The 27,416-nt window shown below is 37.5% G+C and overlaps 1 protein-coding gene and 1 long non-coding RNA gene across 2 annotated transcripts in view; both read left to right on the forward strand.

Annotated features, from left to right (window-relative positions):
• Window positions 1-310: 310 nt before the first annotated feature.
• LOC139711666 (uncharacterized) lies at window positions 311-3,628 on the forward strand. Its single transcript, XR_011709532.1, has 3 exons — window positions 311-379; window positions 1,147-1,215; window positions 3,050-3,628. It is a non-coding gene; the product is annotated as an uncharacterized lncRNA (long non-coding RNA).
• Window positions 3,629-5,845: 2,217 nt separating this feature from the next.
• Window positions 5,846-27,416, forward strand: part of LOC139711670 (uncharacterized) — an 88,892-nt gene continuing 67,321 nt past the window's right edge. The window contains exons 1-3 of the mRNA XM_071623530.1: window positions 5,846-5,888; window positions 24,049-24,348; window positions 25,629-25,970. Coding sequence (XP_071479631.1) covers window positions 5,846-5,888; window positions 24,049-24,348; window positions 25,629-25,970 — 685 coding nt within the window. The remainder of the gene's footprint in view (window positions 5,889-24,048; window positions 24,349-25,628; window positions 25,971-27,416) is intronic.

The following is a 27,416-nucleotide window of genomic DNA, read 5'->3' on the forward strand; positions in this document are numbered from 1 at the left end:
AAGTTATCTAGTCGTAAACTTCCCTAATGCCAATGGCAGATAAAGTTGGATTTGAAAGTAAACAAAACAAAACTAAATATTACAAGCGTTGACATTGTAATCACGTGTATTCGCAATCCTTCCCTACACCCGACAATCAATTGAAGTTTTTGTTAAAGAAAATTAAAATGAGAACTTTCTGCATCGGAATGATTAAATTCGTATTCGGTATATATGCTGCCATGAAACAATTTTGTTGAGAGGAAATCAAAATTGATTGTATTGATATAGAACATCTGTCTTTTCCATATCATTGTTTATCATGCTCTAGATGGAGTGCATCACCATCAATCACAAGCCGTTAAGCGAGTTTCTGGGTGACTATCAAGGAGGCAATGAGGTATTCATAATAACTGTGATTTTCATCTCATCAATTACAACGCATGTAATTGTAGTAAAGCATTGTAGCTTATCAAGGATAAGCTAGCATAACCTAAATCAGTGGGAAAGCTGGTGGAAACAATTAAAAAGAAGTGAAAATCAAATGTCTCATTTAAAACTTCACAAACTGGAAACGTGTTTTCCATCATTAGCAACACCCTTTACGTATAATAAATGAGCAATTTTCCCCATTTTTAAAGCCATATTTTCCGCAGCAGGTCAGGAGTATGCATTGTATCATCATGTAATGGCGACATATACATTTTACGGGGGGGGGGGGGGGGGGGGGTGACATCAAGACTTTGATGTCGTGATTATATTATTGCAACAGTTATGTCTTCGTGGTGGCAACAATTTCCGAAGTCCATCAATCCAGATAGAAGTAATCTAGTTGTATACTTCCACAATGCCAATGGCAGATATAGTGAGATTTGAAAGTAAAAATGAAAAAAAAAATCTAAATATCTCAAGCGTTGACATTGAAATCACGTGTATTCGCAATCCATCCCGGCACCCGACAATCAATTGAAGTTTTTGTTAAAGAAAATAAAAATGAGAACTTTCTGCATCGAAGGTGGATGTGTCATTCCATAATTAGCAAACAAAGCGTGATTAAATTCATATTCGGTATGCTGCCATGAACCAGTTTTGTTGAGAGGAAATTAAAATTGATTGTATTGATATAGAATATGTACCTTTTCCATATCATTGTTCATCATGCTCTAGATGGAGTGCATCACCATCAATTTCAAGCCGCTGAGCGAGTTGCTGGGTGACTATCAAGGAGGCACAGAGGTATACATAATACTTGTGATTTTCATCTCATCAATTATAACGCATGTAATTGTAGTAAAGCATTGTAGCTAGCTATAACCTAAATCAGTGGGAAAGCCGGTGGAAACAATAAAAAAGAAGTGGAAATCAAATGCCCTATATTGAAAACTGCACAAACTGGAAACATGTATTCCATCATTAGCAGCACCCTTTACGTATTACAATAATGAGCAATTTTCACATTTTTACGCCATAATATTTACCTCAGCAAGGAGTTTGCATTGTATCATCTTGTGATGGTAACAAACATGTTTCTTTCCTTTTTTACACTAGTACGTTTTGAAGACCTCGCAACTTCAGTTTCACTTGATGTACTTCACATTACTGTCTCAATAAGAGCCCGCCCTCTTTCGTTTACAACTTTAATATTATTAATACATTATCTGTCTGCCATTACATAGGGCACGAAGACAGTAACTAGACTTGGCCGGTGGCTATTTATGCACCTTTGAGATTTTCATGTCAGGGCACTCCTTGCTAATACTGTCAAGGCAACTTTGAAAATGTTTCGACCACAAGTCACAATGCGCACGACCATAATTATGACGTTTGGAAGGAGTGATATCATTTATTCTAAATCGCTACCAAACACATCCTCAAGCTTTAGTCATCATTGGAAAATAGTCTGATAATAAATCTCTTACGAATAGCACGTTCCCCAAAGAATTATGACAGTATAATAAGTCGCATTCCTTCCACTTGTTGAAGATGATTTATGAAATTCCAATAAGAATTAAAATAATTTTCATGAATACTATAATGGTCATTCGTGAAGAGAAAGAAGAAGGATATAAATGGTGAGAAAAATGGAAAAAGAAGTGAAGGTACATCGTTGATGTGCTTTCAACTTTACATTGAGATAGTAATAAAGTTAAAAAAAATCTCTGATACCTTCATGTTTTTACCAAGATAATGCCAGTAACTTTTGAGATGAAAAAAAAAAGGAGATTGGTATAGTCATATTTCAGTCAGAAAAATGAGTTGAATTTCAACATTAGCTAGTATTTTGTTACCATGGATTGGAGTAGATTTAGACATTATAACTTGACATAGAGGGGAGCAAAGCACCTACATCACTGATGCATGTCGATGGTTTGGCGTAGGCTGTTGGGAAGTGTTGATACCGACGTCCAATAGCACGTCGTCGCTCATAAAAAAAAAAAAAAAAACTTTTCGCAACGCACGCTGCTGCTTGCGCAATATGTAAAGTTAGCTTTCTACTTTTGTTGCACTCAGACTTGGGCAAAATTAGGTTGCTTACTTCAATTTAAGATTTTCTAGACAGTCACGAGCACGGCGCAAAGCTTTAGCTATTTTGAGTGAATACATACAACGCCACTTTTTTCAGCTCAGTTCAGTTCTGTTTTTATTTTTCCATCCGGCAAGGAGTGAAACAAAGCAGGCGAAAAACAATCACATAGCTTGATCAATTCCAATCAAAGAGAAGAAGGTACGAAATGAAAACTGAAGGGTGTAATACATGGATCACTCAAAAAATGACAAATAAGTGATACATCATCGTTATTCAAACCGTATTTACAGTGAATTTTAAAGTACAGAAAATACAATTCCAGGCAAATCTTCGCGTAAAATGTGTAGATCGAAGGTGCAGAGGAGAAAGACTGGCCAAACTAAAATATTGTCCCGTAAGCTGAGAGTGAAACGGGCAATACTGACAATAAGGGTTGTCGTAACCGCCGTAACTTATTTGGATCCGACAAGAATTCTCATGTCATCTCTATAACTATCTGACAAAACTTGGTTATTTTGCTGATCTCCTCTCACTCTCCAATAGAAACCCACTTAATGACAGCGATTAAGAAGGCTAGAGCAGCCACGGAACAGGACAAGGTTGTGCTCAAGAACACAAGCTCTTGACGACTCTTAGACAAACGGCCATGGTGGAAGTATGTTACTATTCGAGGAGTGTGTTTCTTGAGAGGACCAGGAAAAGAAAGGACTCGTGAAAGAGGAGAAAGAGAAAAAGCAGGAGAACAAAATAAATGCTGGAGAAAGTTCTTAGACATTGATAGACAAGAAGCCACAAAATTAGCACAAAGCATTCCAGTGGAAAATTGTCCATTTTGTATAAAATGTATTATACTGTTTCTTATTTCCTTTTTGAAATTCTGAGGCTGTCATCACTATCAAGCATGTGCTTAGGCCTATAGAAGGCAGGCTCCTGCACGTGTTTTCTTCCTTTTCATTCTGAAGCAAATGTATCCTCGATTCCTTTGATCTCGTTGTTATGTTTATACTTTAAAGATTGTGATTATGATTCTATTGTCACTACGTCAGATACACACGTTATTATTTTTCAATATATGATTTCCTTGAAAAAAATGCAGAAATAAAGTCGAACTGAACTGAAGAACCGAAGGGTGGGGTGGGAGGGGGGGGGGGGCAAAAAAGTAAAGAAAGAAAGTGAGGGAAGGAAGAGAATGAGAACATGGATCAGAAGGAAAGGACACTAGCAGAATGACATTGAAGCAACATTCGAATCTTAAAAGAAATCGAGAAGGGACAAGAATGAGTAAGAACGGAGGACGGGACACGGTATAGTGAAACATTGCAAAAAAATCATTCTAGTTAGGAATGCAGGACAACCCCACAGCCAGGACTCAGAGAGCTTCAGTGAGCTGAGCTGAAATACAGTAGATTCCCGTTATACCGAATTCCTCGGGACCGGCAGTTTTCTTTCGTTGTTTTTTTTCGAAATTTTGTTATAATCGAACAAATAAACAATTAGAAGAAAAACCACAGAGCGGATAATGTTGGGGCCTGAATTTTTCTTATTTGTAACCGAAATTTCGTTATAAAGGCTTTTTACCGGAGGCATGTGCCTGTATACCGACCAAAGTAAAAAAAAAAAAAACCACACACATTCAGAAAACGCTCAAAAGTTAAACACGATTGATATCATCTTGAGTCCCTGCTCCAACATTGTGATATTAACTTGTGAAGATTCTCTTTTATGGCTGAAAGATATACCTTGTTGACCGGTCTTGTAGATACAATTGTTGTGTTCTGTTTTCAAAGACGCTGTATTTGACTCATGCACAATACATTTTATGGGCTCCTGAGGAACAGGATAACGAAAAGCTAGCAAGAGTGTAAGCATACATTGTACTGAAAACACACACACACAAAACCGCATGCACTCACACACGCTTACACATACACAGGCAACGTGCTTAACAAAGATATTGATACAACAAAGATAACGAAGATATTGGAAGAAGAGCAATGAATTTAGAAGACTGTCCTGATTTCATTATGTTCACACGTGTCCACCTGTGGATACAAGATCCTTAGTAAAACTTTCTACACTGACATCAAGAAGCGATGTCACTACTCTCCTATAAAGTTGTAAGAACGTTAACAAAGATTTATATTATCATTGAGTAATGAATTTGTATCGTGCATTTTGTACAATAATTTGATTTTGATTTGAAAGCAATCTTCGAATTACTTCTGATGAGACGAATATTGTGTTTAAAAACAACAACCAAAAATGCAATACGTCATAAACCCTCGATGGAGATGAAGAACGAGGACGTGACACAAATATGATTATATTACATTACACATGGAGTTTTAGCACAACATTCGTTTGGCACATAAAAAATAGGAATATAAAATCATCATTCTACTCCAGTCAAAGCCGACTCATGAATGATATTCGTCTTATCAACATTAATGCATACCGGGAGATTATTTTAAAATTTGCTTGTCACAATTGTCGCTCTCATAGTTAATTTATTGACATTGAACTACATCTATTATGATTAATATTCAGTAACGGTGTACATTTCTTGGCCGGACAGTTTTACATGTGTAGAAGCATTTGTAATTGAGCTACCTATAATGCATGTATAGAAAAACGAAGAGTTGTTTATAGACGACCTAATACTGTGTGTACAGTATAATTACATTATAAACAGATGTTCATTGTGAGGATATTACCTAATAATTCTTGGAAATTGCATTGTATCTTAAGTGTCTTGCAACGTGACTCTTCATTATCATTCTATAGCTCTTAAGATATTGTCGCTTTTTGTCTATTTCCACAATAATTTTTGATCAGTTTATCTACTTATATTTTCTTGCTCTCATTATGTATTTGATGGAGACTGACTACGTTTTGGAGGGTCATAGGGATGGTTTCAGTTGTGATGAGCAGCTAGTCCTGCTTCGGGATTAGACTCGCTCTTTTAAGAGTGGGTTGACACTACTATCAAAAACTGTAACTTCAGACTCGAATCGAATTGGATCAACCCGATCAAGATTATCTACATGGTACACGGAACACGATTTACGGAACACTCCTGCATTGTGCAGTCTGCTCGAGCAGTGGAATTGGGGTTATGCACACCCTCATATGTTTTTATGTTTATACTTTGAACTATTGGGGTTACGATACTATGAATGTAATATTGTGTTTTTTTCTAGTCTGTTGTTAGATACACGCGTTGTAATTTTTTTTTGATATATGATTTCCGTGAAAAAAAAAATCGAGAAGTGACAAGAATAGATAAGAACGGAGGACTGGCATAATCATAGTGAAACATTGCAAAAAGTAATTCTAGTGATGAATGCTGGACAACCCCACAACCAGGACTCAGAGAGCCTCAGTGAGCTGAGCTGAAATACAGTAGACCCCCGTTAGACCGAAGTCCTCGGGACCGGCAGTTTTCTTTCGGTTTTTTTTTTTTTTTTTTTGGAAATTTTGTTACAATCGAACAAATAAACAATATTAGAATAAAAACCATAGAGCGGATGATATTTGGGTGTGAATTCTTCTTATTTGTAACCGGAATTTCGTTATACATGCTTTTTACCGGAGGCATGTGCCTGTATACCGACCAAAGTTTAAAAAAAAATAGAATTAGAAAACGCCCAAAACTTAAACTCGACGGATACCCTCTTGAGTTCCTGCTCCAACACTGTGGCAGTAACTTGTGAAGATTCTCTTTTATGGCTGAAAGATATACCTTGTTGACCGGTCTTGTGGTCTTGTATATAGATACAATTGTGTTTGTTTTCAAAGACGTTCGTACTTGACTCATGCACAGTACATTTCATTGGCTCCTGAGGAGCAGGATTACGAACAGCTAGCAAGAGTGTAAGCATACATTATACTGAAAAAACGCAAAAAAACAACGCATGCACTCATGCACACACGCTCACACATACACAGGCAACGTGCTTAACAATATTGTGACGAAGAGCAATGAATTTAGAAGACTGTCCTGATTTCATTATGTTCACACGTGTTCACCTGTGAATACAAGATTCACAGTAAAACTTTCTACATTGACGTCAAGAAGCGATGTCAATACTCTCCCAAAGTTGTAAGAACGCTAATAAAGTTTTATGTTATCGTTGAGTCATGAATTTGTATCGTGCATTTTGTACAATAATTTGATTTTGATTTTAAAGCAATCTTCGCATTACTTCTGATGAGACGAATATTGTGTTTAAAAACAACAACAAAAAATACAATACGTCATAGACCCTCGAATGGAGATGAAGAACGAGGACGTGAAACAAAGATGATTATACTACATTGCACGTGGAGTTTCAGCGCAACATTCGTTTGGCACATAAAAAATAGGAATATAAAATCATCATTATACTCCAGTCAAAGCCAACTCATGAATAATATTCGTCTTATCAACATTAATGCATACCGGTAGATTATTTTGAAATTTGCTTGTCACTTATTATTGTCGCTCTCATAGTAAATGGATTGACATTGAACTATATACGAATAATATTCAGTTACGCTACATTACGTGGCAAGACAGTTTTATATTTTTTATAGAGGCATTTGTAATTGAGTTACCTACAAAATATAATGCATGTATACATTATAAAAAAAAATAAGTAGTGTTGTTGTTTTTATAGATGACCGAATATTGTGTGTACAGTATAATTACATTAACAGATGTTCATTGTAAGGATAAACATAGTCCTCGGAAACTGCAAAGTGTCTTGCAATGTGACTCTTCATTATCATTGTATATATAAAGCTCATAAGATATTGTCGCTCTTTTGTCTATCTCATTTTTATCAGTTTATCTACTTATATTAAGACTCATTATGCATTTGATGGAAACTGACTATAGTAGAGCAGATAAGCGGAAGAATTGTGCAAAATTTGACTAAAGCATGAAACTTTCACCATTGTTAGTACATGCTATAAGATTAATTTTAAGATCGGGAGGTAAGTCTGAATTGACCTCTGATGACCTCTAGAGGTCAATGACCTCAAAATCTAAGAAAATTGATATTTTGCGTCATTGGTTAATGATAAACACAGTAATGATGTACTAAAACTTAATTTTTGTCACAGTGAAATTGTCTTTATGTTCCACAGAGCCCTGACAGGTTTCTACCTTTGACCTCTGATGACCTCCAGAGGTCAATGACCTCAAAATGTCAGAAAATTGATATTTTGCATCATTGGTTAATGATAAAACACAGTAATGATGTACTAAAACTTAATTTTTGTCACAGTGAAATTGTCTTTATATTCCACAGAGCCCTGTCAGGTTTATTGTATCTTTGACCTCTGATGACCTCCAGAGGTCAATGACCTCAAAATGTCAGAAAATTTATATTTTAATGCGTCACTCATAACTGAAACACGATAATTATGTACTAAAAACTAATTTTTGTAAGAGGAATTGCCTCAATGTTCAACTGAGCCTTTCGAGTCAGATTTCTACCTTTGACCTCTGATGACCTCAGATGACCTATGATGAGGCCAATGACCTCAAAATGTCAGAACATTGATATTTGGTGCAATTGGTTGATGACAAACATGATTTAGATGTTATATTCATTTGTATTACAATTGAATTGTTTTCCTATTCCACAGAGCAAGAGAAATTACTCACGTGTCTCTACCTTTGACCTCTGAGGAAGGTGACAGGTCAATGACCTCAAAATATCAGAATATTGATATTCTATGTATAGTCAATGGTCAACTTTGTAATACCCGATGTACAATCATTTATGCTATAATAGAAGAATCTTGTCATTCCATGGAACATTGGTCATTAGCCTGTGCATTATATCCAACTTTGACCTCTCAGGACAATGAGAGGTCACTGAGGTCACATGTGTAGGCTTACCTGTATTGATGTTTGGCTTCATTGGTGTAATCGTAAATGCTTAATCATGTACAAATCACGCATTGACGTTTTGATCAAAGTATGTATGCATATTCCACAGAGCATTGGTTTATAGTAACAGGTCTCTGAAATGTGAGAGGTCAATTACTTCAGAAATAAAGCTTAAGTTTCTTGAGTGATGGCAGTGACCTCAAATATAACTGTTATGTTTGGGTTAGTTATGTAGACTAGTAAATGCAAATATGGCCATTATCTCGACACTCGGGGAAAACAAGGCCCACGAGACTGATATACAGAGTGTTTAATCTATTCAGTGTAAGTCTCATAGATCTTTTCCCCCATTTGTCGGACTCATTATGGGACTGGTTTGCCTAAGTGTCAAGCTCATGGGCAATATTTGCATAGTTTCCAGCTGGTGGGCCTGTATTGGCGAGTGTAAAGCTGGTGGGTTGTTACAGTATGACTGCGATGAATGACTCATGGTCCTGGAGTATACAGTCCACAGCTGCGACATCATGGACCATCTTGAAAACTTCGACATACTGTGAGGCCCAACATGCATTCCACATGAAGCAATCCTGTGTATTGCAACTAGCTATTGCCATCCGAGACCTACCCAGGGAATAGATAAGCATTCATGGCAAACCATGGAGAAAGCGGATTGTGCAAAATATTTTGGAGTTCCAATAGGAGGCTCAGCTGGAATCAAATCGCCACAGCAGCTTAAAAAGGTTATACTTCAACCAAAGACTCTCTCCAGACAAAGATACGAGTATCATAAAGTTCAGGTGTTTTGCTACTCCATGCCGCTCAGGACTGTCCTGGAATATGCATGCATCATCTGGGATCCATTCACCCAGGTGAAACATCATGAAGTTTGGAATGATCCAGAGAAGATATTCACTCTTTAGCTGCAATGATCATCATATGCAAAATAAGCAGTGTTACAGCCACACTTGAAAAACAAAACAAAGCAAAACAAAACAAAACTACAATGGCAATCCCTGTAAGAAAGTACAGCACAGGCAAATTCAGCGATGATGTTCTGCATCAAGAACCCCACAATATCCACTCCGCAGGAAGTTGTGGCTCTATTGCTGCATTCTTCATAAAGGGCAAATGACCAAAAATGTCAGGCATCATTTGCAAGAACACAAAGTAGGCCTACTCCCAAAAAAGGTGACGGCTACTCTCGGCCACTGTCTCTTGTATCTCTTTGAAACACTTCAGGAGAGAGATACTCAATATTCAGCTCTGTTATTAAAGATACATATGTCTCTCTTTTTGTTTTTGCATTTGTTTGTTGTTTTTTGCTTCATATAGCTCTTTGGATACCTTCTTTAACCAATTAAGAAAAGGCCCCATGGCAGAATATTACAAGATTACACAGTATAATGAAGAAGAAGAAGAAGAAGAAGAAGAAGAAGAAGAAGAAGAAGAAGAAGAAGAAGAAGGAGAATAGGAAACGAGATCTGCTGTCAATGATGCAGAACCAATACCAATCAGTTCCATGGCAGATCTTAGTCGGCACTGCAAAGGTTTGGATGTCTCTCTCTGTTGACAAAGGATATTCTAAAGCTCCAAGTAAGTCCATGGGGTGGTTTACATTGTCTGGGCATAGAGGGTTGGGTATATGAGGATATGATGCTTTGTTATAACAATTAGGTCTGAGATATCTGTTTTTTATGTTTGTTTTGACCATCCCGCATGGATCTCCAACGAAAAGGAATGATAATGTGTTAGACCCAGCTGCCACCGTGTTTTTTCAATAGATTTTGATATTACAGTGTAGTTGAGAAAAAAGTAACCGCTCATCGTCCTAGATGGAAGTCAAAATTGAACTGTGTGTGGAATACTCTGCATACAATTTTGGACACACACACACACACACACACACACACACACAAAATGCATTTTTTTAAATATAATTATTATTTCATAAGCAGCTGGCCATTACAAACCAATGAGACCAGACATCAATATTCTTACATTTTGATGCATATCTTTCAATATCCTCGAGAGGTCAGAGGATCATCGCTAATATTCATGTGAAATGAGTACACGCCTTTTGAATTGCTCACTTTTATTGCTATAGAAATACACAATATGTGCATCATGTCAATCATTAAATATTGTATCAGTTTCATTTTCAGTCTTGGATTATTTTTTCTATGTACACATAAAATCGTGGCAAAGTAAACAACTTTCACATCAAAATATAAACGAGAATACTAAGAAAGAAATAGATGTAATAATGTGCAAGGCAAATACCAGGCCTACATCATCTTAAGTTATACAGGTGAAGGAAATCACCTTAAATTGATAAACAATTTACTTGACTGGGATAGCGACCACTGAACAATATTGTTTCTTAAAACTCTCTCTTCTTTTCAACAAGTGGAATAAAACACATGCACATGCCGGGGCATCAGTTTGGAGGAGGGGTGGGGTGGTGGCAGGGATAGTTGACCCCCACCCCATTAAATTCTGAGATGTGGACTATGTTTTGTTGTTGTTTGTTTTTTTTTGCTTTTTAGACAGAAAACTGCCCAAGTTTTTCACTTTAAGTGTGCATCGGATTGTTAAAATTTAATTCTGAAATGCAAAATCTCCCTTCTGTGAGAGGGGATATCTCCTTTCGATAGACTCCTTCCCCCTGCTTGGTTCCTTCCACAGATATAACATACTTTGGGGAATGATAATTTCCCTTATTCTATGAAAAATGTTTTTAAGAGATATTTTTATTTGAATTCCAAAGATGAAAAGGCTTTCCTATATATGCACGATTGTTCATTTTGGAGGGCAAGAGGCATTTGCCCCGCCTCCCGAGAAAATATGGGAGGGGGAATGGTGGGGACATAAAACTTTGCCTCCAAGTATTTCCTGAGATGGAGATTTTTTTTCTTCACTTTTTTGACAGAAAATGAATTGTCACTGAACATTTCAGCTATAGTATGCACCAGATTAAAAGGCAGAATCTCCTTTGCATACCCGCTCCCCCACACTATCATTCGTTATGTCCCCTTCCACATACGCTCAGTGCTTTTGTCCCATTTTTGTTCTATATCATCACAAAGTATGTACTAGATCTTTAATTTCAGTTCCGACATATTAAAGAAAATCCCTCTTGTTGGAGGGGGTAGTGTATCTTTCAATTAACAATCCCTCCTCGGTTTCTACCCTTAGATTTGGTACACTCCTTTTACTGATAATTTCCCAAATATTCCATCATAAATGTGTATACTAGATTATTTTTTTACATTTCTATTCTTACTGCAAAGGCTCCCTCGCAGGGGAAGGATTGGGGGACAGCCCCTTTCATACCCTCCTCTCGCTGTATCAACCTCTCCTCCATGCATTGATTATGGCTACACATTTGGGTATGGACTTCTTTTTTTTCAAAATGGTAGTTCAACCAAGAGTGGCACGAGATCATTGAATTGCAAACAAAAGAATGCAAAAGCTCCATAATGTGGGAGGGGGATACCTCCACCCACATCCTTCTGTCGATTGGTCTCCCTCCATAGATGGCTGACTTACTACACCTTTTTGATACAAATTTCGAGGTATTCCTTCAAAAGTGCCTGTGTGCCAGGTCGTTGAATCTCATTTCTCAAAATACAAGAGCTCTCTTGAATGGGAGTGGAATACCCTACCCTCGCCAACGCTGCGCTTGCTGGGTTCCCATCCATATAGACTTGGTACACCTTGGTGATCCATAATTTTCCAAATATTCCCCAAAACATATCCATCAGATTCTTAAAAAAAAAAAAAAAAAACTTTGTCTTTGGGAGGAGGGTAGGTGAGATACACATAAGGGCTTTTTACACTTGTGTTTCTTAACCCCGGACTTTCTCTGACCCAGGACTATCGTTAGTCCCGTACCAATTTTTTCAGCTTTTTACACTCGCCAATTAGTCCCGTACTATCTCTTGTCCGGGGCTAAGGAGAAAACTGACCTTTTTACACTCGTATTTCTTAGCCCCAGACTTTCCAAACCACATAACGCTGTGTAACGAAATTCGGTGGAACCGATTCGATTTAACCGTTCGATTGTTATTTGTTATGATCGATAGTATCTGTAGTGTCTTTAAAACAAAATGCATAGAAAGGGGGGCGCATTATTGGAACGTTTGGCAAATGCTGTAATGTGGTAGTGCATTATCATGAGTTTTAACATTTATTATTAAATATGTGGTTACTTGTTTGTCATGGGCAAGTTTGGATTATTTTAATACCAACTCCGGTTTAGACCGATGATACATGCCGAATTAAAGTAACCATGTACAAGAGGTACTGCTAAAATGTATAATCGTTGTACGAATTTAATAACCACGCCAACATTGTAAATAATTTGAACAAGTACTGCGGGTATTTCCCGCGCTGCTCACGGCCGTGCGGGATTGCCTCCTCATTCCGCGATAGGAGGAGAGGCATATAATGTGGCCGTTGTGTGACATAGTCCGCAACAAATAGCCCGTGTATGATACATTTTCAATGTGTTGTTCATGTTCACTTCTATATGTAATAAACTGTACATGTGTTCCTGAATTGCTGGCTGCACTTAGTCTTCTTGAGAGTTCTACCACATTACAGCAGCTTGGAAAGTGGTGGTACATTTTCCTGAGTTGGAGCGCCGTTCCAGAGAAGACCAACTAGCAAGTCATTGGATTTCGGGTACAATGGTAATGTGACTTGTCGCATAGTCCGTGCCCAATCCAAGTTCCAGTCGTCGCCGTTGGATTTCGGGTATATTGGTAATGTGACTTGTCGCATAGTCCGTGCCCAATCCAAGTTCCAGTCGTCGCCTGAGGAAGTTGGTAACGGTGCGATATAGCACTTAACCCCGTGCCATCAACGATGCCTGTGCCACCATATGGTTGTGAAAGGTGTTCCACGTTAGCGTGACTGAGTTGGTAACGTGATTTGGTAGAACTTGGTAGCAAGAGTTGGTAGCAAAAGTTGGTAACAAAATAAGTATACCAACTTAACATCCTCTACAAGTGACGCTTGGGAGTGACATACTTTAAGTGATGCTGAACTTGGTATGTGTGCCGCTTGTGTTGGTGAGCTGCTTCTGACACAACATACATGGTAGACACAGACTGGTAGTTTTAATGATTTAAAGGGATCGTTGTAAACTGCAACAAAACGAACCCCGCCTACTCGGCCATCCTGACACGGCTCGCGGAGACATTTTTTTGTACAGACAGTCAAATACACTCTCTTAATTCACGACGAGAAGGCGAGTTCGTCACAGCTGTGTACTGTACACGTACACGCACGCACCGGCAGCACTTGATTACCTCGTTTCTGATTGGTCAGTGAGGGTCGGACTTCGTCTCCGTCGCTTAGCCCAGGATTATTTTTTCGTTCTGTTTACACTCACTTGCTTGGCACCGCAATTGCGGTGCTAACCCCTGCTATTTTGCAGGGCCAGATAGTACCGTACTATCGGTGGGGCTAGCCCACTTTGGCAAAAACGAGTGTAAACAGAAAGTGGGCTAAGGATAGTCCCGTACCAACGGTGGGGCTAAGGCCCCCCCCCCCCCCCCTTAGCCCCACCGTTGGTCCGGGGCTAAGCAAAAATTTACAAGTGTAAAAAGCCCTATAATACACATACACAGATGCACATACCCGACTTAGATAATTACCTGAAAAGTTCTGCGGAATGAGTAGCCACTTTTTTGGTAACAGAAATGCATGGTTTGTAAGCCCTACATCATAAACAATTATTAACTATTAACTATCGCAATATCAATATCAACATCCTCACATTTCATTCGAGGTATTTGACCTTGTGTGATTTTCATAGGTGAACGGTAATGGCTCGTTAATAAACAGGGCCTACGAGTGCTCTCTAGAACATCATCATGTTTACCATTGATGATGCCAAACTATTCTGATACTTTGAGGTCACTGACCTCTCGAGATCATCAGAGGTCAAAGGCAGAAACTCGTCTGTGTGCCTTGGAATATGAAGACGATGTCATTGTACACAGATATGCTTGTTTTGTACATCTTTACCATGTTTGACCTTTCACCAATGATGTCATACTTCAATATTCTGATATTCTGAGGTCATTGACATCTCAAGGTCATCAGAGGTCAAAGGTAGAAACCTGTCTGCTCTTTAGAATATGAAGACAATTTCATTGTAAGACAGATATGCTTGTTTTGTACATCTTAACAATGGTTACCATTAACCAATGACATCACAGAATATTTTGAGGTCATTGACCTCCAAAGGTCATCAGAGGTCAAAGGTTAAACCTGTCAATGCTCTGTGGTATAGATGCATGTTTAGTGAATCATAACCACATATATCATTCACAAATGTCTAAAAACATCGATATTTTGATATTTAAAGTTCATTGACCTCTGGAGGTCATCAGAGGTCAAAGGTAAAAACCTGTCAGTGCTCTGTTGAATCTGGAAATGATTTCTCTGTGGTATAAATGCATGTTTAGTGCAACATAACCACATATATCATTCGCAAATGTCTAAAAACATCGATTTTCTGATATCTAAAGTACATTGACCTCTGGAGGTCATCAGAGGTCAAATCAGACTTACCTCCCAATCTTAAAATAAATCTTATGGTATGTACTAACACTGGTGAAAGTTTCATGCTTTAGTCAAATTTTGCACAATTCACGTGATTTTGAGGGTTTATCTGCTCTACTACTACGTTTGGATGGTCGTAAGGATGGTTTCCGTTGTAATGAGCTGTTAGTCCTGCTTCGGGATTTATAAACTCGCTCTTTTAAGAGTGGGTTGACACTACTATATTAAAAAACTGTGACTTGTACGAACTCGAATCGAATCGAATCAACCCGATCATATCTACACGGTACACGAAACTGGATTCACGGAACACTCCTGCATTGTGCAGTCTGCTCGAGCAGTGGAATTGGGGTTATACACACCCTCATCGAGAAAGTGATATTGAGTTGGTACCTTTCTCGCTTCATGAATTTAAGTTTTGGGCCTTGGCCGATTAATGAAATTAGGTTTGCACCCTGCTTAGAAAATGAAGTTGGCTTCGAGCCTTTATCGAATATGTGGATAATATTCCTCTTGTGAAAACTAATTCTAATACCCGTCACTCATAAAAAAAGATAAAATACACAATCTTAATAATATCTCAGTATTGCAGTAACGGTTCGCCATTCCGATCAGAATGCAGTAATTAATTATATTATGCGTTGTTGAATTAAGCTTTGAATAACTTGTTTCGAGAATACCTGCTATGGGACGTCCACGTTTGTGGAATTTATACCGTTGGTGAGATGGTAATAGTAACTTTGTCTATTTTGTATAGTTTTGTTGTTTAAAATGTACAGGAAATAAAAATTCGTGTAGACGTTTTATGTGAGTGTGTATGTTTGTTATTTAATGGGATTTGTATAATTCCATGCAATCGAGATAACCTGTCAAACTGTTATCACGTGCGAAAACTTATACAGTGTCCCTTTGTTGCTACAATCGTATTCCCGAATGTATCGTTGTCTCATCTCTTCAATGTATTTCCGAAATTGCTTCATCTTCCTTTTCTTCCGCATATTCAAAAGCACACTGCACAACTACTTCCCGATTAACATCTGCAGGCCCTGTCTCCATAGTATTTACCCCTCTCTCTCTCTCTCTCTCTCTCTCTTTCTCTCTTTATTTCCATTTGCATTACGTGATTTACGTATAAGGCAAACTTTTGGACCCACCTACTAAACATCAATCCCAATGGGATTAAAAATCAAATTAGAGACTTCAAGTTCAGTGTTTGGATTAGCATTACCGTACGTCCAAGAACCACTTTATATCACAGGATCCATGTCCCCCTACTCCTATTAAGTACGTTCATAGACTATAGGCTTATTAATAGTCAATTGTGGAAAGTTCACGTCACTAGACATAATTTCATTTTTATTACATTTTTATCCCACAAGACAATCGTATAAATTTCATATAAACAATTTCTTATAAACTTCCTTCTGACATTCGAAGTTTAAAGTCCATGTAGTCTTTTAGGAAGGCTGTAAAAACAATAATGCTTTCTGGATATCAATAATTTCATTGTCTTTGTTAGTGCATTTATTCTATTACGTGATATAATCATGTAACCGACCATGAACTGTATTAACTGTTCACCTGTACCTCGGTGAGAAAATATTTTGTTATGCCGTGCTGATCAGTGATCCAGGTTAACTAACTTTGTGTAAACCATTAATGAAAGCAGACAGATCTCTCCTTTTCCTTTCTCAATTCTACTATCCTATCTCTATGCAAGTCATCCCTCACTCCTATTCTCTTTCCGATGTGTAGTAGTCATGTACGGGGGCTGCATGCAAATCAAGCCACGCTCATGCCGTAGCCCCACTCTATTATTCATTGTTGTATTCCTCGTACGTTTTGCTGTACATTGTGTAAAGGCAATGAAGAAAATTTTATGAAAAATTTATGTAAATGTATGTATATATATATATATATATATATATATGTACATGCATGTACGATGATAATACAGAAACCAATAAATTAAATCAAATTTCGTAGATCTGTACCTGGGAGCAAAATTAAAATCGACGTATTTGTAGTATCAAACTAGCGAGAATTCGGCTTCCCATAGAACCAGCAGCATTCACAGTGTGCGGAATGTGGGGCGGACGGTGTTATTGTCGTCAGGTCGACTCATTCACAATGGTAACGGACAATGACAACTGCATTCCACACATTGTAAACGTAACCGGTTCTACGGCAAGCCGAATTCTCGCTAGTTTCAGTATCTCTGAGAGTGCAAAATGACCACATTTTGAAAATTGCAAGGGTTGACAAAAAAGTCCTAAAATCATAACGCATTCACCAAAATTACAGCACGTCGTGTCATTCTATTGGAAAAAGAATAACCTTTCCAACAGCATGCAAAATAATGACATATCTGCAACAATATTGCTGAAATTAAATATCTTAGGTGTTCCGTTTTTTTCTTGGCCACCCTGTATATACATATATGACCCTGCATCACAAAACCAACAAAACGTGGCCAGACATGGATTTTTAGTTAAGGACAGATTCTGGAAGAGCAGACTCTAAGCTTTAAAATGATGTATAACTCAAGTCAAACGGACGTCCCTAACCTACCTAAATACTGGAAAGGAGCCACACACTCTGGAAAAGCGTGAAGTGAGAATAGAGGCTTTGAAGTAGAGCGTCTATTGAAGCGCTTAATTTTTCACCAAGCCGCGCTAGCTGTGCGATGAAAGGGACAAAACACAGGATGTCAACCACCGGAGCAACAACAATGAAGGGATTATCAGATTAAGCTGAAATTAAATATGTTCTATAAACACATTCTGTCCATGATTATTGTCAACTTAAAAAGCAGTAGCACTATTCTTTCAAAAGTTATCAGACTTGAAAGTGAAGAGTGTACAAAGGAATGAAAAGGGGCCTCTAATACATAACTGATCATTCTACTCTCTCCCCTAAAAGGGTTGTAGAAAAACTGTTGGAAACACACTTTCACATTCAGGTTATGATTCAAAACTAAAAGGATCATGTAGAAGAAAGATAGATTTTTCAAAAGATATAAAAAACTCAAGATTGACTTTATATTTGAACCATTTCACCTGCTTTGAGTGCTTTCGTAAAATCAAGGTAAGCGACTTATTGTTTGTTTTGTGGTGCACGGTTACACACACACACACACACACACACACACACACACACACACACACACATATATATATAAGACACCTGATAACCAAAATATCAAAATTAAACAAACACACTTGTACATACACAATCATCTAAAAAAGCTGGGAGGAAAAAAAAACATAATCTTCATGTCACCATCATATATACATACACAAACCTATAGACAAAAGTATATTATAATATACACAAATCATTATACTTCTCCAGCAACTTTCAAATTTTGTTTATACACATACTAAAAAAAAAAATAAGGCGGGCAGTGATGACATAGGAGATATTAAACACGTGTATGGAGACGGAGAGAGAGAGAAACACAGAAGGGGTAGGAAGGAGATAGCAAGAGAGAAATAAAGAGACAGAAGAGAATAATTGGAATAAAATATGCAAAGAGATATAAGATAAGGAATCTATTTCTTTTTCATCTTATTAGAATCATCATTTTAATCCATATAAACGTTTAACATTACTATCTTTTTAACAATAATATCATAAATGGTAAAAGTTATACAAAAACCGAAATACCTCATACATATAAGGGGGAAGGGGGCTACCCACGCATATGCAATAAGTTTACAAACATAACATTCACTTTATATTTCACATTTCTATTATTCTCATAACAATTAAAATTATTGTCTAATATTAATCTGAATACTGCTATTAAACTCAATCAATCAATATCACACAACAATCTCAATTCAACTCATTATCATTATTATAAAAGAAAATAATATGCACCGTCTTGAAAAAAAAATACAAAATTGTCAATATAAATCGTATGATGAATATAAAATACCAATTTTATGAATGTATATGTGGATCAGAAAAAAAGAAATATTCCAAAAATAAATCACAGAAAATATTGCAATATCATTACATTCAGGAATAATTATTGCACAACAGGAGTATTGCAGAAGTGTGGCTAAAGTTCCAATCACATATTATGGCCACTGCTGGACTGGAAGGGCGCCCCATGAAACATATTTGGATGGTGATTACAAAACGTTGCACTGTTTCGCATAAAAGTAGTTTGAAGAGAGGGGGAGAGACAGATAGATAGGAAGAAAGAAGAGAGAACGAGAGAGAGAGAGAGAGATGGAGAGAGAGAGAGAGAGAAAGAGAGGGAGAGAGAGATAGGAGAGAGCGAGATAGGTATAAAAGCCCATTGATATAATGCCTCTATAGATAGTCCAACCGAACAATAAAATGTAAATTATGTAACATACAGCCAATCTGCAACTTAATTCTTACAATATACCATACAAATGATATCGTATTATCAACCTGACTAAAATGAATTCAACAAATCAATGAGATACGGTACTGAACTGCTTCGTAATCACTGAGTTTAGCATCTTAATTGTTCTCTGACATTTGATTTGCGTAGATATACATACAATCAAGATAAAAAGCCCACAACCGGACCGGCGCAGCCTTTCTTTCTTTTTTCTTTTTTCTTTTTTTTTCTTTTTTTTTTTTGGGGGGGGGAGCTTGGTGGAGGGTTCTCCCTCCCCCCCCCCCACTTTACAGGTATCAAATATCTGCATTTTCGGAAATAATATTCAACAATCTGGTGCACACTTTTGATAAGATATTTGGACAGTTTTTTTATCAAAAACCAAAAAAAAACAAACAAACAAACAAACAAATAAACATTTCCTCATTTTGAGTGTCATTGGGGAGCAAAATGATATATTTGCATCCCTTCCGCCCCCGTCTCCTAGGATCCACACCCCTGCATGCGAGGAAGTATTTACATTAGAATTAAGATGAAGAAGAATTAAGATGTGGGGAGTTGGGTGATTGTGGCTACTCCCACACCCTCCTCCATTTCTGGGTGGGGGGAATGCATACCAGCCACCTCCCTCCCCCCCCCCCCCCCGATTTACGCCAATGTTGTCAACAATAATGCCAAGAAATGTAAAATTTGATACACTTTCTAAATCACAATCTTCCAAAAAACTATGTTACAATTCAGTTTAGTTAGTCGGACAAGAACTTCAACATCATCATGAGAAAAATAAAAAACAGTCGTATCATCTGCAAATTGTATAAAGGAAAGTACTTCAGACACAGAAGAAAAATCATTGATAATTTTATTATGAATAACAACGGTCCTAAAAGGCTAAATGACACCACACTTAACATGTCTTACAACTGAATTGTTATCTTTATTTTGAACGAATTGTTTCCTATTACATAATTAACTCTTAAACCACTTCAAAGCATTCCCACGTATTTCACAATGCGATAGTACGTAAAGTAAAACGTTATTATTAATCATATCGAAGGCCTTGGAGGATTAAAAAAAATCCTAATTAGATGCGAGTGTGATTGTCAATTACATTAGCTACTTTGTCAGCGAAATGATCAACTGCATGAATACTGCTATGTTTTTTCTGAGTAATTGAGAAATCGTAAATATTTATGTCGATTAAAAAGATAATAATTCTGATATGAAATATTTCTTTCAAGACATTAGACTTTTTACCACTTTCTAAGTTCATTTTAGACAGAACCGATTTCCTTTCCACTTGATCTTTTTTTATATGTTCCAAACCTATGAACAATATATAATGATATGGTATATTATGTGGTCACAATGTAGTAATGTATCTACCGTTCTATCTCTGTTTTTGTTATATTTTATTCTATTATACGTCCCTGATTGTGTGACATTTTTGTGAACAGGGCCCTATGGAAGACCTGAGCCCCTTTTAATAAAAAGTTGATATGATAGCAACTCTTGCTGGAATGGCAATTGTCATAGTAACGACAAGAATCCAGCTTCCTGATTGGCTACTGCTATTGAGAGTTGCTATTCCAACAAGAGTTGCCATGCTAGCATCTTTTATGAAATGGGGTCCAGAAGTGACTATCATTGTCACTACTGAAAATGGCCAACCTCCGTATGTTTTTCTTTTCTTGACCTTTATGTATGGAATATGTTGATTTTATGGTACGGAAAATCAAACAAACAAACAAACAAACAAACAAAAAAGACAATGGAGATAATAGAGAAATTGGTCGATTAGATTAATAATTGGAATTACTTTAGCCTGAAAACATACCACTGGAAATTGATAAATTGAAAATATGAGTCAACGGATCTACAAATTCGGATAAAACTCTTTTAAAAATACAATTATCTTTACCATTATAAGCGGAACTTCACTTATTTTCTTTTCTTCTTGTAGATCAAACAATATCAATAATACGACAGCAGTTGAGCAGTTAACCACTTAACATTTTTAAGCCATTTGGAGTGATTGTCAATACCATCTTCTACATAATAGGTCACACAGTGCCCCAAAACGAAGCGCAATATGATTTTTTTTTTTCCTCAAGAATCATTGGTATATCACTTTTTCATTCAGGTTCAGAGGCTGTAAACAGCAGAGTATAAAGCAGATTCATGAGAATTTAAATTGTAAGCATATAAAATTTTGAACCTTCATCATTTCATTCATCATAACAATGTGTGCTGCAGTACCATGCCCTCCATTGAGGACTGCACATAATCCAATTCTAAAGGTAATAACACTAGTTTCGTTTCAGGTCTGCCTTTGGGCGCGGGAAGAAAATGTTTACTCAGTATGGGTTGTATGAAGTTATTGTCATGCAACATTACGAGCAAATGGGTAAATGCATTTCACATTGAACTTGGACTATAATGTGGGCTATGAACTGTGTCGACAATAATGCTCTAGGCTATGCGATATATCTTGCCAATTGATAGCTAGCAAACGGCTGCGTCGCCATTATTTCCATGCGCCCACTCAACGAACGAATTCCGTTGGTCTCGGAAGGGTGCAAGACATGGGGTGTGTTCGGCTATCACTAAAAAAAAGATGTGATATTTTGTATCTAGATTACTTGGCAGTCTCTCGGGATATTCCTGTCGAAAAAGTGTGTTCAACTTATTCTTTGTGAACTATCTCAGTCTTTGACTACGTGTGATGAATAGAAGATACGACCTCGTTCTCTTGTTAAGATTGGCTATTACTGTGCTCTGTGGCCATGTTGGAGAAGGTAAGCGCAACTTTATTTCCCGATCGTGCAGTCAGTGAATATAGCACTGTCGAGTCCCAGGGGAGTGATGCAAATAAAATGTGTTCAAAACCACAAAGCTACCAACAAATTACTGATTTTAGAAAATATCTGGATTCCCTGTGTACGAAGGAACTCTGTTTACTGTTCGCTATTTTCTTAGACACCTTTTAAATATTAGTCTACAGTCAACACATGTCATAAATAAGACAAAACCGAGTTGGGGTTTTCTCAGCTCAATATACAAAAGTACACTGTAAAAACATCGCTGTTAGATTTAACACCATGGGTGTTAAATCTAACACCGATCAAACTTCAATAGAGGACCACACCCACAGGTGTAGAAAATGCACTGTGATGGTGCTGAAAAGTGTTCACCTGACACTTCGTGGTGTCAATTTGACAGTGTACCTGGTGTTATTTTGACACTGTACTGGTGTTAATTCAAAAATGACACCACATGGTGCTGATTTGATATTTGTTGGTGTTAATATCAATGGTTTAACACCCGTCCAGCTTCAATAAGAGACCACACTAGCTGGTGTTACTGTGGTGTAAATTTATTTTCACATTTTGGTCGAAAATCTAGTATTTTAATGTAAAATACTTGATCGTCTTGTTTAAATTAAAAGTCAACAAGAAGTGCAGTTACTAAGAAACTCTTCAAAAAAACAGTTTTATATTAGGAAATGACACCCGGATGTGTTAATTTAACACCGTAAATGAGCACCGAAAATTTAACACCAGCTCGGTGTTCACTATTTAACACCGGACTTTTTGCAGTGTAGTATGAACATTAAGTGTGTTAACTTCGGTACTTTTCAATTCCAAAAAAGTCACCACTAGGCATGAACTCACAATGTTTTTTTTTTAATTCACATGATCATTTCATTGGAACATCAGACTGCCTTTGACAAAAGAGAATTATTTTACACGTAGGTTGTATGAACGAATTGCCCCTGCCAATAAATGAATTGCCCGTGCCAATGCCCATGCCCGCTGGAAAGGACAATGTGTCCCTTAGTGTAGAACAGAATGTTATGAAACAAATCGTGAACAAGATGTGGAATCTCTGCACATTGTTAAATTACACAAATTTTCAGCATTGTGAACACATTGGGAATCATCAGTTTATAAAATATTACTATATGCACGCACTCTGTGAAAAACTACACCACAGTGTGAAACAATTGACTATGTGAACATAATAATATTGTGAACTCACTATGGAATACTGTTCTCTTTCCAACAGCCACATAAATACAAGCTTTCTTTCTTTCTTTCTATTTTATCTGGTCAGCAATTATTGTGGTGCTTCAAAGGAGAATCACGACGTCGTTGATTCTCGTTGGGGTTACATGCCAATTCCACTTTGTGCTCACGTACATTTTTATCAGCAATATTTGTTTAATACTCATCGAGGTTATTGTTGGTTAATTTAAAATTGTGCAAGTGCAACATCCTAGTTTGTTATATAAGTAAAATCCGTGGTTTTGTGATGAACTTCGAAATATGGAGAGAATATTCCCAGTATAATAGATTTTAAACTGGTGGTTGCTATAATAAGGTAACGTCACAAGTTTACAATTTCCAGTTAATTATCTTGGATAAAAAGCTATGCTCGACCTTGAATCTTTCACTGAACTCATCCAAAGCCTCAACCCACAGAAATCGTATGTGGAAGAATAGTGCAACAACTCTCAATGAAAGCGCAACAAAATACTTTGAGTTTTCCAGTGGTCATTCTAGAGAAAGGGAAGCTCCATGATCGGTACTAGGATGCATCAATGAGGAGGTGACTCTGGGAAGACAGTTTAGTGTATGTAGCTTGGTAAGTCATGCATGCAGGACATGAACCTACTTTGCTAATATTTGTATCTTGTGGTAGCCACTGCCCCCAACGTTCAAGGATGGAAAGGAGAAGACATCCGATTGCCATGTAATATCCAGGAGGACCCTCTCGCAGTGTTCTGGGTCAAGGAGGGAATCTCAGGTCAGCAACAGAGGACAACCAAGGCAACATTCATCGATGGGGAATTTCAGAGTAGGGAGGAACGGTTTGATATCGACAAGAACTTCAGCCTTGTCCTCACCGACTTGGAGGTGGCAGATGAGGGTCGTTACTATTGCCAGGTGCTGCTGAAGAATGACCAAATTTTCGAAAATACCACGATCATCACAATTAGTTGTAAGTAATGTTTTCTTTTTTCGCCATGTCATATATTAATGGGGGACGATCCTAGACTGGACAAGATGAAAGTCCTCCCACTGATTTAGTTTAAATAGAAAAAAAATATATATACATGTATATATCGTACACACGCATGCTAAATGAATCCAAAAGTGATAAAATAATGCCTTGTCAATATAATTTAAATCATCTGTCATGCACGGGGTCACAGGTATCTTATGATATAATCAGTACAGACAATTTCTATTGTAGCCATGATGTTGGATAACTGAGACTTTAAAAGGTTTCTCATTAGCACCGGTACTGCCATGGCAGATTTCTGACAGTTTCAATATTCGACACGGCATTCACGGAAATCACGGCCTGTTACGTGTGTCCATCCCGTCGTGTGTTCATCCCGTCCCATCGTGTTGTCACACATCCATCACGTTTTGTCCACGGTGGCCAGAAACCTGACTGCCATGGGCGCCGGAAACATGGTGAACACGCAGCAATAGTCAGTTATAATGTTGTGATAAAGATATGCTCGATTTTCCCCTTAAGCAGCGATTTGTAGAAAGGCGACAAAATGCAGCAACAATGTTTGAAAGGAACATACGGAGGCACTTTCAGCATGTTTTTTACATTGTTTCATTTAGATATAATATTATGTTAATTTCTGTACTTTCTGGAGTTCCTATAGAAATTACCAATATTCGAGCATTCAAGTGATCCCTAAATAAGCAGGAAATCACGTGAATTTGATTGCTTAACTTGATTGCTTTAGTCCTTGCACTGAGTCACTTAATATGGATATTTTGATAATGTGTGATTGAAAATGTAATTAAAAAGGTAATGCGTTATTCGCCTAATTATCAATATTTTTCTGGTAATTAAAATAAGTTAATTTTGTCACTCTTCTTCTAATTACCTTACTCTTTGTCACTTCATTGATTTTCTATGGTAAAAGTGATTCGATATTACATTTCCATGTTAAATATCAGTAATTCCATCCTAATAACGTACAGATTAGAAATAAAACAAACAAACATGACAGTTCTTTCTCTTTTTTTCCTATTCATGATAGCCACTTCTCATTTTTCTTCAAAATGAACAATCTTGGGTTCTAGTTTCATTTGTAATTATGCAAATCCCGTAAGATAAAATAAAAAAGGTTTTGTTTTCCATGAATAAAACTGCAAAAGTCTTTTTAGATATTTGGAAATGCTGAATGAAATCTGGATTGGAATACAAAATATAATGATACGTCAATTCAAAATAATTTTGTATTGCTCTAGCGATGGCAACCGGACATACAATCGAGGAATGCGTTGATAAGAGTCAATCTCGTCAAAGCCGATGCACATACCAATATACCTCCAACACCCCTTCTTTTAATCTTACGTGTGTCGTGAGTGGATTCAAACCTAACGTTTCCATGCTATGGACAGAGGAGTCGGGAAAGAGACTGAATTCCGTGGTTTCACAACAGAGCACACTTTCTGATGGCACATACGAGAGGTTCGAGACAATCACCGTTTCAGCTATACATGGGACAGAGCAAACCTTCATGTGCGTGGCTACCGGTGACTCGCTGGATGGAACGTCGACCGTAGAAATCACCATTCTGCCTCCAACAGGTTTCGTAAAATGTTGTCAATTATATGTGTCTAAATAGTCACTGGTATACAATTGATATTTAAAACCAATGTTCTGATTGAGATTGGTCACGGAGAAGTACCATTCGTTAATTCATATTTTGAGCAAGTTAGTAACCTTCCCCCCACCCAAAAACAAAAAACCCTAAAAACCAGATGTCCATTATGCTAGTCTCTAATTTACTCGTTAAAAAAAAAAGAAAAAAATGTTAACCCTGTTCAATCAATTTGAAAAAGTGAAAAAAGAAAAACACGTCACGTCAATTGTCACTAATGGTAGGGCTTCGCGTCCAAGTCCGACATCATGCAACGATCATCTGTTATAGCCCACGAGTCATGTGTAATCGACACTTCTAGGCAAGTAAGGTCAATGAGTTTAGTCCAGCCCTCGCTTGTCTTGATACGTGCAGCGTCTGTGTCATTTTTTTTTTTTTTTTGCACTTGTTTTTGTTCGGCCTTGTGCCCTTCAGACTTGTAGGTCTTGCATGCATAGTGTCGGACTCGTGAACCGGTTTTTTTTTTTTTTCTGCCTAACGACCTGGCAGGCCGTATGACTCGTGAACCGTGTAATTTATGACTCATGGACCGTTTTTTAATGTCGAGTTAGTAAGCCGTTTGGCTCGTGGATGTCGGTCTCGTAGGATGACTCAATCAATACACAGATATGTATATATATATATATATATATATATATTCAGTTGTCAAAATTATTCACACCCTTGTAATTTTCTTTTTTTTTTTTTTTTTTTGGGGGGGGGGGGGTAATGAAATGAATGCATTTTGCCAAGTTTGATCATGAGTTATATGTGACCAACAAGTGACAGAATAAAAACAATACACAGTTCCGGAAATTCTTCACTTCAGGAATCTTCTAATCATGGATTTTCAAGAATTGCCATGTTCAAAATTATTCATACCCTAGTCTTACTGAGTCCAATGTCTTTCTTTTGCAGTCAATATCGTAGTCCTTGTTCTTTACGGCTACTTTTAGATGATTCTTGTACAAGTCTACAAGCTTCCTGCATGTCTTCTGTGGGTGCTGGCTCACTCTTATGTGGCAAAAGCCTCAAGGTGAGTCAGGTATGTCAGGTTCCTAGCCATCACTCTGATCTTTGAGTCTCGCCACAGCGTTCTTGATCGGATTCCATCAGGACTCTTCAAGTCTCGCCACAAGTTCTTGATCAGATTCCATCGGGACTTTGCATTGGTCATTCCGGGACATTGACATCATTGTGCATGAACCATTTCTTCACTGCCTGGGCGGTATGTATCGGTCATTGTCTAGTGCTGGTACGTCCAGGTGTGCCCAAGGTGGTGTTTCTGAATGGACCCCTTCACATTTTCATCAAGGATCCTGACATAATCCTCCTTTCTCAAGATTCCTTGGACCTTGACGAGCTTCCCTGTGTCACTGGAGGAGAAGTGTCC

Source organism: Diadema antillarum, unplaced genomic scaffold, assembly GCF_040938485.1.
Source record: "Diadema antillarum isolate AM-2024a unplaced genomic scaffold, OU_Dant_1.0 seq00001683_RagTag, whole genome shotgun sequence".
Lineage (NCBI taxonomy): Eukaryota > Metazoa > Echinodermata > Echinoidea > Diadematoida > Diadematidae > Diadema > Diadema antillarum.